Source organism: Palaemon carinicauda, chromosome 3 (genome assembly GCF_036898095.1).
Source record: "Palaemon carinicauda isolate YSFRI2023 chromosome 3, ASM3689809v2, whole genome shotgun sequence".
NCBI lineage: Eukaryota > Metazoa > Arthropoda > Malacostraca > Decapoda > Palaemonidae > Palaemon > Palaemon carinicauda.
The window spans coordinates 167,522,587-167,540,086 of record NC_090727.1 but is presented as its reverse complement, the minus strand read 5'-3'; the positions used below and the strand labels follow the sequence as shown (position 1 = coordinate 167,540,086).

The 17,500-nt window shown below is 34.4% G+C and overlaps 4 protein-coding genes and 1 pseudogene across 4 annotated transcripts in view; 3 read left to right on the top strand and 2 right to left on the bottom strand.

Moving 5' to 3' along the window:
- The window catches only part of LOC137638001 (crustacyanin-A2 subunit-like), a 2,869-nt gene extending 999 nt beyond the window's left edge, over positions 1–1,870 (top strand). The window contains exons 2-3 of the mRNA XM_068370093.1: positions 88–304; positions 1,638–1,870. Coding sequence (XP_068226194.1) covers positions 88–304; positions 1,638–1,870 — 450 coding nt within the window. The remainder of the gene's footprint in view (positions 1–87; positions 305–1,637) is intronic.
- Positions 1,871–7,184: 5,314 nt separating this feature from the next.
- LOC137638000 (crustacyanin-C1 subunit-like) lies at positions 7,185–9,043 on the bottom strand. Its single transcript, XM_068370092.1, has 4 exons — positions 8,586–9,043; positions 8,130–8,214; positions 7,890–8,015; positions 7,185–7,469 (listed from the first exon to the last, which is right to left on the bottom strand). The coding sequence occupies exons 1-4, from the start codon at positions 8,829–8,831 to the stop codon at positions 7,243–7,245; spliced, it is 684 nt and encodes a 227-aa protein (XP_068226193.1). The 5' UTR covers positions 8,832–9,043; the 3' UTR covers positions 7,185–7,242.
- Positions 9,044–9,176: 133 nt separating this feature from the next.
- LOC137637999 (crustacyanin-A2 subunit-like) lies at positions 9,177–10,611 on the top strand (annotated as a pseudogene).
- Positions 10,612–14,942: 4,331 nt separating this feature from the next.
- On the bottom strand, positions 14,943–16,446 carry LOC137637998 (crustacyanin-C1 subunit-like). The gene is made up of 4 exons (XM_068370091.1): positions 16,294–16,446; positions 15,848–15,932; positions 15,608–15,733; positions 14,943–15,216 (listed from the first exon to the last, which is right to left on the bottom strand). Exons 1-4 carry the CDS (start codon positions 16,444–16,446, stop codon positions 14,990–14,992), a joined length of 591 nt encoding a protein of 196 aa, XP_068226192.1. The 3' UTR covers positions 14,943–14,989.
- Positions 16,447–16,905: 459 nt separating this feature from the next.
- LOC137635254 (crustacyanin-A2 subunit-like) overlaps positions 16,906–17,500 on the top strand; it is a 1,321-nt gene continuing 726 nt past the window's right edge. The window contains exon 1 of the mRNA XM_068367708.1: positions 16,906–17,085. Coding sequence (XP_068223809.1) covers positions 16,906–17,085 — 180 coding nt within the window. The remainder of the gene's footprint in view (positions 17,086–17,500) is intronic.

Sequence of the window (17,500 nt, the reverse complement as noted above, 5' to 3'; positions counted from 1 at the left end):
AAGCTAAAGGTCTACTTAGAGAGAGAGAGAGAGAGAGAGAGAGAGAGAGAGAGAGAAATAAACAGTAAATCCAGCTTTTCCTTTCAGTATCACGGCCGTTGGTACCAGACGGAAATCCTAGAGAATCCTTACCAGCCCTATAGCAAATGCATAAATTCCTTCTACGGTTACTCCGACGCCAATTACGGCTTCGACGTCACTACAGCGGGGTTCAATTACAATAATGAACACTTGAAACTGGAAGGCCGGATCTACCCGACCGAGGGATTCCCCGTGAGTCATATGTTGATTGATTTTCCAACAGGTGAGAAACATTGGGTGTTGTTGTTGTTATTATTATTATTATTATTATTATTAACATTATTATTATTATCGTTATTGAAATTTTATTATTATTATTACTTATATTATTAATATTATCATTATTATCGTTATTGATATTATTATTATTATTATTATTATTATTATTATTATTATCATTGTTATCATAATAATAATAATAATAATAATAATAATAATAATAATTATTATTATTATTATTATTATTATTTTTATTATTATTATTAGCATTTTTATTATTATTATTATTATTAGCTAAGTTACAACCCTAGTTGGAAAAGCAAGATGCTATAAGCCCAAGGGCTCCAATAGGGAAAAAGGTTTAAAGGCCACTCATTTAATGGCAGAGGCAAGGGACAGTGACATTGCCATAGAGACTGACCATATTACATATGATCAGCGATTAAGCCCACTCCCCACCCAAGCTAGGACCAAGGATGCCAGATAATGGCTGCTGATGACTCAGCAGATAGACCTATAGGCTCCCAAATAAAAAACCCATCCTTTGCTCACAAGGATGGTGAGGTTGCAGCGACCAAAAGAACTAACGAGATTGAGCGGGACTCGAACCCCAGACCGGCGATCAACAGTCAAGGACGCTACCACCCTTATTTATCTGTCTTTTTTTATGTGAAGGATTTCATTTAAAGTTGTTACTATTCTTGAAATATTTTTTTTGATTACTTATTTTTCTCTTGTGGTTTGTTTCCTTTCCTCACTAGGCTATTTTTTCCCTGTTGGAGCCCATAGGCTTATAGCACCTTGCTTTTCCAACTAGGGTTATAGCCTAGCTTGTAATAATAATAATAATAATAATAATACCCTTATACGGTAACTAAGAAGTTATCAGTGATTGGATTCCAAAGCCTGGCGGAAAAAGGGAAAGAAGTAATAACACAAAACCCTGACAACATAGAATGACAAGTGAAATAGACGAATAGATTAACAGATAGATAATATATGTAATTCATCATGTAATTTTTTTCCTTTTCTATTTCATTTTCTAAATGTACTGTACTTACCCAATAGTGTGATTCCATCCAAGAATTCCATTTACTATTTTTAAAACGTCCATATATACTCTAATGTCGAAATTAAGTTACTTGGATAAACATTATTTTGGATAAAGAAACAGTAGCATAGTAGCAACTACCCTCTCCTCCTTCACCACGGCAATAATATGATTAAAGAAAGTCCCTGAATCTTTCCAGTGTAATAACATCTGTAAAAAAAAAAGAAAAAAAAATCCCCTAATTGTAAAACTAATATGGAAAACACACCAATTTGTACCTCTCCAGTGCTCGGATTTCCCTATCAAGTGATCGAGACCGACTACTACACCTACTCCTGCGTCTACTCCTGCCTCGATTGGAACACCTACAAGACGGAGTTCGCCTTCGTCTTCTCCAGGACGCCACAGAACGGAGGGCCAGCCACGGCCAGGTGCGCCGAAGTTTTCAAGAGAAATGGCATCGATTTCTCGAAGTTCGTCACAGTTCCTCATTCAGCTGAATGTGTCTATCGAGCATAAAATTGATGAATACTGTTTCTTTGATTGTTTATCAAATATGAATTAACCCTTTCGATTATCGCAATAAACATCCTTACTTATGTGCTATGGAGCTTTTGCTACGCTGTCATTTATAGCGTGAAACATCTTGCTCATAAATCTCATAAAACGAATATGTAAAAAGTTGTATGAGCTATCTTTTTAGGTGATATTTAGAGTATTCATGCATAAGCTGTTCTTTTTAAGAGGCCATGCTATATATATTTATTACACACACACACATTTATATATATATATATATATATATATATATATATATATATATATATATGTGTGTGTGTGTGTGTGTGTGTGTGTGTGTGTGTGTGTGTGTGTGTGTGTATGGCTTAGGACAGAGTTGAGATGATGAATGGAGAAGTATTGAATTAAAACCTCAAGAGAGAGTCGACTGGCGGAATCTAACCGAGGCCCTTTGCGTCAATAGGCGTAGGAGGAGATGATGATGATGATGATGATATATATATATATATATATATATATATATATATATATATATATATATGTTGATTTATCTATTTATTTACAGTAGGCCTAACATTTGTAAACAAGTCTTAAGGATGAGAATGCACTAATCTGCCATCAATCCTGGCCCCAACCCATGGGAGTCTAAAATCCATCAGATACATTAAACACAACCTAGGTCTACGTCTTCACAGTGGATTTCATAGGAAATGGGTTCAAAGATCTGTCATTCTCTTGCGCTCAAACTCTGACTTCTCTCTGGTGAGATGAAGTCGTTAATCCTAAACCTCTCCTCTATATCTATTCAAGAAATTATCACTATTATGCGCATTTTAACTGGTAAACCGTTCAAATATTTTTTGTATAAAACTTCCACAAAATCAGGTGCTTCACATCATTATAATAGGGTCTGGATCTCTACGGTTACTCTTCGCAATTTTAACCTCACCAGATTTCTCCTTTTCGGTTCAATAATTGCTCTTCTAAGTTCCTCTTCAGTAATTGGAAAATGACTAAGTACTGTTTTTATTAGTTGATAATGATGACATTAGATTTTAATATGTATTAGATCATGAACAGCTCTTACTTAAAATCACGGCATATAAGAAACGGATAAAATTTCAAACTAAAGGGCAGGCATGATTGATCGCGTGAGGTGCTATTAAAGGCATAAAATAAACCCTGAAAATGGCAAATGCCTTCTTAAAATTCTGGCAATGGTGTATTTCCATGAAATGAAAACGTTCATGAACAAAATTTCCCCATTCGGAACGCGTTTCATCCTTGAGAAATAACGGTTCCTCCCAAGGCGTTATCGGCTTCAGCCTAAGCACGGTCTAGGTATATAGACCGAGCTGGGCCCGATACCTTTCATAATAAGTGCAAGGCTGACGATGACTCATAGAGATGGGTGGTCGACTATGGAAAATTCATCAGGTTGTTTAACCTTATCTCCCTTTTTGATTTATGGCTCAACCTGGTCTGTTTCTGAGTCCCATAAAGTTAACCACGGTGAGCAACAACAGCTTTTTCGAGGCAATTGAGTGCCGTGACTACCCATTTCTCGTCATGGCGTTTCGCTAAAAAGGTTCAGAGATCGTTGTTTTTTGGCGTCGTCATGTCAATGAATTTTTCTTGGATGCACACACACACACGTATATATATATATATATATATATATATATATATATATATATATATATATATATATATATATATATATATATATATATATATATATATATATATATATATATATAGTGGATGGAGGAAGTTGACTTTTATGTAGACATTGTCACATATGGCTCTGATTACAAAGAAATGACAAATCAATTTAATCTATATACAACACCAGAGGAAATGTAGGTTTCTGGCATCTCCTAGGGACGTTTGGCGATGGAACGCCGGGCAATTGGTTACATGATTCAGAGGAATTCGTCAGTTGCTTATATGAAACAGGTCCCTAAATATTTACTCCAACTTGTGCATACTCTCTTGACCCTAGTCTACCTCAGGACCACGATCGCTTGGACTAGATTAACTTACTTCTCCTGTAATTTATTTGTTTCGTTGTTTCCTTTCCTCACTAGGCTATTTTTTTCCCCGTTGGAGCCATTTGAACTTAGAGCATCTTGCTTTTTGTACTAGGATTATTGTCTAGCTTGTGATAATAATAATAATAATAATAATAATAATAATCCTTGACATTAAGCTATTTATTTTTTTTTTCTTTAAAGTCTGAGTCTAGACCCAGCCCTGGAACCTACTTTACACATGAGTGAATAGAGTCATGGCAGAGTTCACGAGTATTGTGAAACTAAAGATATTGTGTAACAGTGAACATCGTAACTCGCGTTTCTGGTTTTCGTCTCTTTCGTTATAAATGGCTCCATACCATTCATTTATCCTCTCATAATTACTTAGGCAGATTAATGCATAACATACCGGCTTCCGGAATATATAAAGTATATATATATATATATATATATATATATATATATATATATATATATATATATATATATGTATGTATGTATATATATGAGTGTGTATATGTATATATATATATATATATATATATATATATATATATATACCTGTATATATATGTATATATACCTATATATATGTATATCTATACCTGTATATATATATATATATATATATATATATATATATATATATATATATATATATATATATCAACAAACATAGCCGTTTCTAGTCCAATGCAGAAAAAACGCCTCAGCCATATAAATTCACGCCTGGGTCTTGACCCGTTTTCATCACCAAAGTGGAATTCATGATGGTTATTCCAAATCAAATCTGACCAGTTACCTTTCCGAAAAAGGATGAGCCTCCTTTTTTTTTTTTTTTCTTTTAATAAACTCGTGTGCAATCATCATTAAACCAGGGTTTGTCCTTCATTTGGCATTTTACAGCAGGAGGGATACGCGTATCAATCATGTTGACCAGATTCTCATTCAAGGGAACGACAGGTTCTGCCCACATATACAACTCTGACTATTTCGAAGGCAAAAGATCATTCAAAATGCCATTCCAGTCTTCTTGAGGTTTTATGTATATTACTTGGAAGTTACTTTTATCGGAAATACGATATACTATATATATATATATATATATATATATATATATATATATATATATATATGTGTGTATATATATATATATATATATATATATATATATATGTGTGTGTGTGTGTGTATATATATATATATATATATATATATATATATATATATGCATATATATATATATATAGAGAGAGAGAGAGAGAGAGAGAGAGAGAGAGAGAGAGAGAGAGAGAGAGAGGGGGTGGGGAGGGGTGATATAGGGTAAATGTCTGAGTGTGAGAAAAGATATAAGAATTCTATTTACTACTGATATTACTAATTCCATTTACACCTGGAGTCTTCATTTATAAAGTACGTCATACTGCAGTATCAATGAGTGGAAGGGCCTTAAGTAACGCCGTTGTACTACCTTTATCAACGAGCCTTCTAGATTTAATTAAGCTTCCCTTATGATTTCTTTGATTTACTCTAATAGGGGCCTTAAAGGTTTAAAGGTCATCCATGAATGACAGAGGCAAGGGACAGTGACATTGCCAAGGTTAACAGGACAATGCCCTATACTAATTTTTTTAATGAGGCGCATTTGCACTGACTCGCAGCGATGCCCTTTTAGCTCGGAAAAGTTTCCTGATCGCTGATTGGTTAGAGTCATCTTGTCCAACCAATCAGCGATCAGTGATCTTTTCCGAGCTAAAAGGGTACCCATGCGAGTCGGTGCAAATCTACCTCACTAAAAAGAATTGGTCTAAAGTGACTGGCCATATGATCAGCGCCAAGTCCCCTTTCCACCCAAGCTAGGAACAGAGAGGACTAGGGAATGGCTCCTTGGCCTCCCCCTCCCCCTCCTACCTGGAATATCCATATCCAAAATCATCCTACCAACATACTTTTGGTCTCTCCTCATTACGTGCCCAAACCAGTGGAGTCTCTTTCCTTGGATTTTCTTTGACAACTCTGTACCCTTAGTTGTTCCCCTTAATAAATTTACTAGTATCAAAACGACCATCGTCACAAATAGTATACATCTCCTTTCCTTCTTTTACCCAACAGTTAATGAATCAAAAGGTCATTAAGAACTCTACGTTGTCACTATTACATCTATCAACCTACATATCTAATGAACTTGAAAAAATTTATACAGCGTATTGGGTTATATTACGAGCTTCAATTGATTTTCTTAATTCATTCAATCCTTTTATTCACTTTTCATTTCACATTTAGATGTATGAAAGTGGTGTGTCTGGTTTTATGGGTTAAGATGATACCAAATGGTGTGATTGTACGATTATGATTGACTAATTTGCATTTTATAAAGCGCTGATTGATTGATTTGGGGTTTTAGGGAATCCTGACATCTAAGGTCATTGACGCCGATATATAGCGCTGAATGGCATTTAATGCCCCAGTGCTTGGCTTAAGGCCTAACTAAATTTTATATTCAACCAAAAATCAACCTACATGTCCAACTATTGTGAAAATTAGTCAATTCCTTACTTAGGCAATTTAACCTAAAGACTCTTCATTTCCAGTCACTACAAAGTAACTAGCAAAGAATTTTCTTTTATTACCTTCCTACTGTGGTCTGAGCCAACATCATGTATAGACCTGGGTCAGAGCTAACTATGTAATGTCAACACGTGAACACAAGATAGAAAAGAGAGATGCTTTAGATGGTACACTGTTAGAAAAAACCGTAATCTTGATCGGTGATTCTCCGTAAAAATATATTGTTCTCAGCCGTATTTCAGTTAAATACAGGCGACCGTAATTTTTACCCTAATTTGTTATTATCGTTTACGGGTTGATGGCTGTAATATCACTCTTTTACATCAATATATCCGTTTTTAAAACGGTAAAAAATCCCTGAATAAATGTTACTGTGAATTTACCGTTTTTTAATGCAAATCTTTAACAGTGTAGAATGATACAGAAAATGAAGCGATTGGGAATTATAGGAGACTTGCCAAATGTAAACTGAAAAATTGTGTAGACAAATCTAATTGGTAATCGCAATAATTAATGTTAAACGCGATATCGAAAGGTTTTGATACAAAACACGCATATAGCATTTAAAAAGGCTAAAATAAGATTGTAAATACATGCAAGGTTGTTACAAGAAAAACTTGGCTTAGGGATATTTTTATTTTTATTAATAGATCATTCGAATCAGGATAGACCAAGGACAATAATTTCAGCAGTATTGAACTGTAAAAGAGATGAGATAAGAGTTAAAGTAACTTATTTTGTTATGACAAGAAGAAATTCCACTTCAGTCTAGTAATTGCAGTGTGACCCCTGAACCGTCTTTTCGAAACGGCTGGTGTCCACTCCGATGTCCCTGAAGGCGGCCTGGCACTTGTTCACGTATTGGTCCTCGAGTTCCGGCGTCCGGGAGAAGACGAAGGCGAAGTCCGAGTAGTAGTTGGAGTAGTCCATGCAGGAGTACAGACAAGCGTAGTTCTCGTAGTCAGTGTCCAGGATCACCAGAGGTGCAGGGAAGGCTGTACAAAAGGCATTTAGTTTATATATCAAATATCTCTTTTAATGTTGTTAATGTTTTTAAAATATCTTACTTTAATTATCCATTACTTCTTTTATTGTTTATTTATTTCCTTATTTCCTTTCCTCAATGGGCTATTTTTCCCTGTTAGAGCCCTTAGTTTATAGCATCTTGCCTTTCCAACTGGGGTTGTAGCTTAGCTAATAATAATAATAATAACAATAATAATAATAATAATAATAATAATAATAATAATAATAATAATAATAATAATATATCAACAAATGAAAGTATTTATAGTCAATAACTTCCATTTATTTATAAGATTTAACCAAGGAGTTGAAAAAGAAACATTAGTTTCTAGGGAATACTAAAATAGATCTGAAATCAAAAGAGAAAGTTTCAAAAAGCTCCCACTTACAATGGCCCTCGAGGTCGACCATGAAATGAGGATCTCCGAGGGGCATAGGATAGATCCCTCCTCGTCTCTCCTGTTTGTCTCCGTTGTAGTTGATGCCCCGAGTCTTCACTTCGTATCCTTTTCCATCTGAGGAAAAGGAGGAGAAAGTGAGAGATTATTATTAGAGATAGATAAATAAGTTTCCAATGTTATTTATTATGTGTTTTTTCCAGTTTCTTATTAATTGAAGGGTTCACTTACCATAATAATATTGAATGTGGACACATTTTTCCAGGGGCTGATATTCGTTCTTCGTGAGAGCGTACTGGAACCAAACTCCTCCGAACTGGAAAAAGGTTTCGTTTTTGTTACTCTTTCATATTTCCTTTCCTCACTGGGCTATTTTTCCCTATTAGAGCCCTTGGGCTTATAGCATCTTGCTTTTCCGATTAGGATTGTAGCTTTGCTAATAATAATAATAATAATAATAATAATAATAATAATAATAAAAAGTTGTGTCTATTTTAAAACATAAATGTCAATATCAGTAACTTGGTAAACATAGTGCTGTATGTGGATTCATGAATGCTTTGGTATATCAGTCTTAGATTGTATACATACAAGAACCTTTGATTTTGTTAACAGGAGAGAGAGAGAGAGAGAGAGAGAGAGAGAGAGAGAGAGAGAGAGAGAGAGAGAGAGAGAGAGAATCAATACCTCAGAATGTCTAGGCCTTTGTTCCTTCCACAATTTCACTTCATCCACAACAGGACATTGTCCTCTAACGACGAAGTCTGGGATTTTGTCTGCGCACACAGACACCACAGCTGCTGCTGCAGCCACAGACACAACCAGAAGGACTCGACTCATTTTGGCAGAAGGATTGATGAGGAAGGACGTCCGCCAAGTGCTTTTATACCATCGAGAAGGATCCTTGGTGACGTCACACAAACAAGCAGACATAGCAAGGTTATTTTTCACGTTCGTAATCTTCCGTTATCTTGATGTGATACAAGTTCTTTTCAAATGTCCCATAATCATCTTTAATTCTGACTAACCACATTCTTTCACATACTTTAATCTTCTCTTAGTACCTGACCTTTACCCATATTAGCCGCTGTGCTTTACAGATGGAATTCAATTTCAACTAACAGTTTGATTTAATGTCAATTTTATGGAAAAGATAAGAAATGTCCTTGAAGAAAAAAAGAATATTTTTTCAAGAACAGGAAAATTGAAGTAAAATTTTGGCAGAAAAAAAAAAGAAAGAAAAAGGGTAAAGACTTCATTGCTAGGTGATCGGGATCGTATATAAGATGGCTGACGGCCAGAGTCAATCAAGAGAAACATTTTGCTGCTCTGGAAACATGTTTGGTGTCGCTGTCTTTGCTTTGGGTGTCGTGGCCTCTGTCTCTTGCCAAGGGGGACTGCCTGACTTTCTGCTTGCGGGAAAATGCGCTGATGTTTCCCTCCAACCCAACTTCGACGTCCGTAAGGTGAATGAGACACACTCTCCTCTTCAGAGCCAACTTACGTAACATTATACTAAAGAAGAAAATATTGACATTTTCTATCTATTTTTCTTTATTTCACTTGATATTTTCTTCCATTGACAAGAACGAAAACACTCGGCTTAAATGCATTGGCTCCTCGGAGAATTTTAGAAAGTGATTGGTAACTGGTATTTCATTTTTCTTATTTCTATTTAGTTTTGGCGCTGTTCTTTTGTTAATAAGGCTATAAGTTTTGTATGTATGTATGTATATATATATATATATATATATATATATATATATATATATATATATATATATATATATATATATATATATACACATATGTATATATATATATATATATATATATATATATATATATATATATACGTATGTGTATATATATATATAAATATATATAATGCACTGGATCAAAACTTATTACACTACCAACAAATACAATTTGTACTATTGTTATCTCAAAACTTATAAAAACCAAAACCTACTTATCAGGAGCAAAATCTGAAAGAAAAATATCATATCAATATTAATTCCAATAACACTCTTCATCATAACGTAGATTGTTTCCATCTCTTATGTAATCAAACAAGAAAATCTTTAATCTTTATAAACAAATAAATAAATGATTTTGTTATGCAGTACGCCGGTCGCTGGTTCATGACCGAGATTACGGAGAACCCTTACTTGCCACTGAAGAAGTGCGTCACTTCCAAGTACGACCTCGACGAAGAGGAACACGGCTTCCGGGTGACGACCTCAGGACTGGACGTCAACTGGGAACACAAGTCCCTCCAGGGCAATGTCTCTCAGACAAGTAGATCCCCCAGCGCTCATTTGCACCTCGACTTCCCCGGAGGTAAGAAACATTGAGGCGGTTTTATGGAAAAAGGAGATGAAAACATTTGGTTTACTAAAATGGATTTTTAACTCCTTCATCGAGTGACTTTCCGGTCTGTTTTTCTTTATTAGCAAAAGTCTCTTACGCATATTCTCTTCCAGTCATTGGCAGCCCTTACAAGGTGATTGAGACCGACTACGAAAACTACTCGTGTGTGTATTCCTGCATCGACTGGAGTGGATACAAGACCGAGTTCGGGTTCGTCTTCTCCAGGACTCAAGAGAACTGGGGTCATGCCACTGAGAAGTGTTCTGAGGTGTTTAAGAAGAACGGCGTTGACTTCAACAACTTTGTTGCAATTCCTCAGTCTTCAGATTGTTATAATTAATCAAAGATTCAAACGGGAATTACTATCAACATTTCTTTATTGTTTCTCTCTCACCTCTTTGATTATTCATTTATGCTACAATATAATTGCCATACTTATCTCTTTCTTTTCTTGTTTCTATGTATCCATATACGACATAGCTGAAATAAATAATTTTCCTGGAACCCTTGTGTTTATTTGCTATTCCTAGAAACGTATGCAAGTAAAATTTGAAAACTTATTTTATGTAGTATTTTCTCTTGCATTCGAAATTTATCTTGAGTGAATCACTTATGAAGCAATTTTGTTACAAAATTAATCTTTCTCGTTAATTTCATGCTAATTTCTAACCTGACTTATTTTAATAACCACATTATCTGTGGGAGAATTAAAAGATAGACGAAGAGGTAATCATGTTATTTAAACTGCAAATAAGATTGTTTTACGTAGGCGTGCTAGTTAAGAAGAATATACCTGACGTTATCAGATGAATGAAATAAGTACACGACACCAAATCTGTTTTAGATGTAGATGAGGAACGAGTTTTAACTGAACTGTAAATCAGTTTAAAAGAATCGTCTCGTCTTATCTTGTTCTATTTTAACTTATTTATAAAATGATAGGTAATGACAATATCATCATCATCATCATCATTATTATTATTATTATTATTATATTATTATTATTATTATTATTATTATTACTGCTACTTGCTAAGCTACAATCCTAGTTGGAAAAGCAGGATGTTATAAACCCAAGGGCTCAAACAGAGAAAATAGCCCAGTGAGGAAAGGAAACAAGGAAAAATAAAATATTTTAAAAATAGCAACAACACCTAAACAAATATTTCATATTATAGACTAGAAAAACTTTAACAAAATAAGAGAAATAAAATTAGATAGAATAGTGTGCCCGAGTGTACCCTCAAGCAAGATAACTCTAACCCAAAACAGTGGAAGACCATGGTAGAGAGTCTATGGCACTACCCGAGACTAGAGAACAATGGTTTCATTTAGGAGTGTCCTTCTCCTAGAAGAGCTGCTTACCATAGCTAAAGAGTCTCGTCTTCCCTTACCAAGAGGAAAGTTGCCACTGAACAATTACAGTGCAGTAATTGACCCCTTCGGTGAAGAAAAATTGTTTGGTAATCCCAGTGTTGTCAGGTGTATGAGGACAGAGAAGAATATGTAAAGAATAGGCCAGACTATTCGGTGTATGTGTAGGCCAAGGGAAAGGGAACCGTAACCAGAGAGAAGGATCCAATGTAGTAATTATCTCGCCTATCAAAGAACCCCATAACTCCCTAGCGGTAGTATCTCAACGGGTGACTGGAATTCATTCATTGCTTATGAATGAATCAAGCAGAGAAAAGAAAAAAGAGTAGGCTACTACAGCAACCCTTTGCCACAAGGTCTCTCGCCTTGTACAGTGATGTCAGGACAGGAATCTGGCGTGGTGGTTTCTTGTCTTGGGATCATAATCTGCTGATGGCTTTAAGATATATATTTTCCCCCATCAGTATTTGCTGAATAATGACACTTCTTAACACGGTAACAAATCTGAGATATATTATTTGGTCTTGCGTTCCTTTTATATCTTTTCAGTGCAATTCTATTTGAGGTCTTTATGTGTCTATCCTGAGGGGTTTAATCAATGCTCAAACACTTATTTTAAATAGATTACCAATTAAACTCTATAGAGCCATTCACTTTCAAACGTTAATGAAAGGAAAGAAATTAGAATTTATATAATTTACATCACTTGAGAGATAAAAGGAATTAGTAAAGAAACTCCATTTTTCTTATCAAAATTATCTATCATTAATACACACACACAAACATATATATATATATATATATATATATATATATATATATATATATATATATATATGTGTATATGTGTGTATTGATAGGTAATTTGATATGAAAAATGAGTTTCTTTACTATTCCTTTTATCTCTCAAGTGATGTAAATTATAACACACACATACATTTATATATATATATATATATATATATATATATATATATATATATACATGCATGCACATATATATATATATATATATATATATATATATATATATATATATATATATATATATATATATATATACACATGCATGCACATATATATATATATATATATATATATATATATATATATATATATTATATATATATATATATATACATATATATATATATATATATATATATATATATATATATATATATATATATATCTTTTATTTCTTCCTGGATTTTGCATCAAAATGACCAACCGCAATAAAGTAGTAAAATTTAATTTGTATGATGTTCCTCTTTAGAAATCCTAAAATGTTTAGAGTTCTTATACAACATTGAGATTTTAATTATTCCGTCAAGGACTTAAGAGTTAGGAAAAACAGTTTTGGAAGGAAGCATTATGAACTACAAACTCTTTTATCAAGCACGAGTCCTTCCAGGGCGACATCTTCCAGACAAGCAGATCTCCCAGCGCTCATTTGCACTTCGACCTTCCCTGGAGGTAAGAAACATTATTATTATTATTATTATTATTATTATTGGGATGGTTTATGGTAAAAGGAAATGGAAGCATTAGGTTTACTTATAAATAGCTTTTTTTAAATTCTATTGACTTTCCTGTATATTGTTTCCCTATTATCAAAAGACGCTTAAGCTTGAAGGTACACTCAGGCACTATTCTATTTAATTTCTCTTCTTGTTTTATAAAGTTTTTATAGTTTATATAGGAAATATTTGTTTTAATGTATTTATTTTTCTTGAAACATTTTATGTTTCCTTGTTTCCTTTCCTCGCTGGGTTATTTTCCCTTTTGGGGCCACTGGGCTTATAGCATTTTGCTTTTCTAACTAGGGTTGTAGCGTGTCTAGTACTGATAATAATAATAATAATAATAATGATAATAATTTTATTTTAGAGTCTGGATCCGGATCATCTCCAAAATTCAATGAAGTCATCCATGACTTAAGATCTAGGCCTATGTGTGGTGATTAACTCCGTTAAAATCTGTCGCGTAGTTTTGATGTAGGCCTTATCCTATCCACAGACAGACAGACACACAGAGAAATAGATGGATAAATAAACCGACTCGATTTAATAACCTCCGCAAATGTATCATTGTTGATTTTTCGATTTCGTTAAGTTTATTTGTTAGAATTAAGTTAGTTGAAAAAGCCATGCCTTTACTCCAAGAATGTATCCTAATTTCAGATTCTGTGATGGATTTTGTTGCCATTGTTCACATCATTTTTTATCATTCGAATTCTGGCGTTAAGTTCTTTATATTAGGCGATGAAGTCTTGAAATTACAGGATCATATTCGAAGGTACAGTAGAATCCAATGCACAAACTATGTCACTGCAAAACAATATTAACTTACAAAAAAGATAGACAATGATAATCCAGCATTCACACACACACAACTGCCTCTAGCTTCAGTCAAATAAAAAAGAGCATTCGCCCAAGACATTCGCCACTGTCCTAACCTAGCTAATAACATAAACAAATAACCTCAGTTATACCAACACTCTTTCTCACAACAACCAATCATTACACTAACTACCTCTCGCTCGCTGCACACACTCTCTCTCTCTCTCTCTCTCTCTCTCTCTCTCTCTCTCTCTCTCTCTCTCTCTCTTTGGCAAACAACATAAAATAAATAAAAATAAAACAAAAATTAATCCTCCACAATATCTAAGGTCATTGACGCCGATATATAGCGCTGAATGGCCTTTAATGTCCCAGTGCTTGGCTTAAGGCCTAACTAAATTTTATATTCAATCAAAAATTAACCTACATGTCTAACTATTGGGAAAATTAGTTAATTCCTTACTTAGACAATTTACTCTAAAGATTCTCTTCATTTCCAGTCACTACAAAGTAACTAGCTATGAATTTTCTTTCATTAACTTCCTACTGTGATCAGGGCCAAGTTCATGTATAGACCTTGGTCAGGGCTAACTATGTAATGTGAACATGTGAACACGAGATAGAAAAGAGAGATGCTTTAGATGGTAGAATGATGCAGTGAATGGAGGGATTGCAAATTATAGGAGACTTGCCAAATGTAAACTGAAAGAGATGTTCATTAATATAATTGGTACTAGCAACAATTAATGTCAAACCAGATATTGAATATCTTTACATTCAAAACACTCATATAGTATTTATAATGGCCTAATTAAGATTGTAAATGCATGCAAGGTTGTTACAAGAAAAACTTGGCTTAGAGATATCTTTATTGTCATCAATAAATCATTCGAAAAAGGATAGACCAAGGAAAAAAATTTCACCAGTATTGAACTGTAAAAGAGATGAGATAAGAGTCAAAGTCACTTTCTATGTTATGACAAGAAGAAATTCCACTTCAGTCTAGTAATCGCAGTGTGACCCCTGAACCGTCTTTTCGAAACGGCTGGTGTCCACTCCGATGTCCCTGAAGGCGGCCTGGCACTTGCTCAAGTATTTGTCCTCGAGCTCCGGCGTCCGGGAGAAGACGAAGGCGAAGTCCGAGTAGTAGTTGGAGTAGTCCATGCAAGAGTACAGACAAGCGTAGTTCTCGTAGTCAGTGTCCAGGATCACCAGAGGGGCAGCGAAGGCTGTACAAAAGGCATATAGTTTATATATCAAATATCTGTTTTAATGTTGTTAATTTTTTTTTTAAATATTCTATTTCAATTTTTTATTACTTATATTGTTTATTTATTTCCTTATTTCCTTTCCTAACTGGGCTATTATTCGCTGTTGGATCCCTTGGGCTTATAGCATCTTGCTTTTCCCACTAGGGTTGTAGCTTAGCTAGATAATAATAATAATAATAATAATAATAATAATAATAATAATACATTAACAAATGAAAAGATTTACAGTCAATAACTTCCATTTATCTATAAGATTTAACCAAGAAGTTGAAAAGGAAACATTAGTTTCTGAGGAATATTAAAATAGATCTGAAATCAAAAGAGAACGTTTCAAAAAGCTCCCACTTACAATGGCCCTCGAAGTCGACCATGAAATGAGGGTCTCCGAGGGGCATAGGATAGATCCCTCCTCGTCTCTCCTGTTTGTCTCCGTTGTAGTTGATGCCCCGAGTCTTCACTTCGTATCCTTTTCCATCTGAGGAAGAGGAGGAGAAAGAGAGAGATTATTATTAAAGATAGATAAATAAGTTTCCAATGTTATTTATTATGTGTTTTTTCCAGTTTCTTATTAATTGAAGGGTTCACTTACCATAATAATATTGAATGTGGACACATTTTTCCAGGGGCTGATATTCGTTCTTCGTGAGAGCGTACTGGAACCAAACTCCTCCGAACTGGAAAAGGTTTCGTTTTTGTTACTCTTTCATATTCCCTTTCCTCACTGGGCTATTTTTCCCTATTGGAGCCCTTGGGCTTATAGCATCTTGCTTTTCCAATTAGGATTGTAGCTTTGCTAATAATAATAATAATAATAATAATAATAATAATAATGATAAAAAGTTGTGTCTATTTTATGTCATAAATGTCAATATCGGTAACTTGGTAAACATAGTACTGTATGTGGATTTATGAATGCTTTGGTATATCAGTCTTTGATTGTATACATACAAGAACCTTTGATTTTGTTAACAGAGAGAGAGAGAGAGAGAGAGAGAGAGAGAGAGAGAGAGAGAGAGAGAGAGAGAGAAGCAATACCTCAGAATGTCTAGGCCTTTGTTCCTTCCACAATTTCACTTCATCCACAACAGGACATTGTCCTCTAACGACGAAGTCTGGGATTTTGTCTGCAGACACAGACGCCACAGCTGCTGCTGCAGCCACAAACACAACCAGAAGGACTCGTCTCATTTTGACAGAAGGATTGATGAGGAAGGACGTCCGCCAAGTGCTTTTATACCATCGAAAAGGATCCTTGGTGACGTCACGCAAGCATGCAGACTTAGCAAGGTTTTTTTTCACGTTCGTAATCGTCCGTTACCTTGACGTGATGCAAGTTATGCCGGAGGTTCTTGTCAAATGTCCCATAATCATCTTGAATGCTGACTAATCACATTCTTTCACATACTCTAATCTCTTAATCCCTGATCGTTAACCATAATAGCTGCTGTACTTTATAGAAGGAATTCAATTACAACTAACGGTTTGATTTAATGTCAATTTTATGGAAGAGATAAGAAATGTCCTTGAAGGAAAAAAAGAATATGTTTTTTCAAGAACAGGAAAATGGAAGTAAAATTCTGGCAGAAAAAAAGAAAGAAAGAAAAATGGTGAAGACTTCATTGCTAGGTGATCGGGATCGTATATAAGATGGCTGACGGCCTGAGTCAATCAAGAGAAACATTTTGCTGCTCTGGAAACATGTTGGGTGTCGCTGTCTTTGCTTTGGGTGTCGTGGCCTCTGTCTCTTGCCAAGGGGGACTGCCTGACTTTCTGCTTGCGGGAAAATGCGCTGATGTTTCCCTCCAACCCAACTTCGACGTCCGTAAGGTGAATGAGACACACTCTCTTCTTCAGAGCCAACTTATAAGCATTATACTAAAGAAGAAAATATTGATATTTTTCTTTATTTCAGTTGATATCTTCTTTCAATTACCAGAACAAAAACACATAGCCTGAATACTTTCTCTCCTCGAAGAATTGTAGAAAGTGATTAGCATCTGGTAATTCATTTTTCTTATTTCTTTTTGGCTTTCACGCTGGTCTTTTGTTAGTAAGGCTATAAGTTTTGTATGTATATATATATATATATATATATATATATATATATATATATATATATGTGTGTGTGTGTGTGTGTGTGTGTGTGTGTATAATACACTGGATCAAAACTTTTTATACTACCAACAAAAGCAATTTGTAATATTGTTATCTCAAAACTTCTAAAAACCAAAACCTACTTATC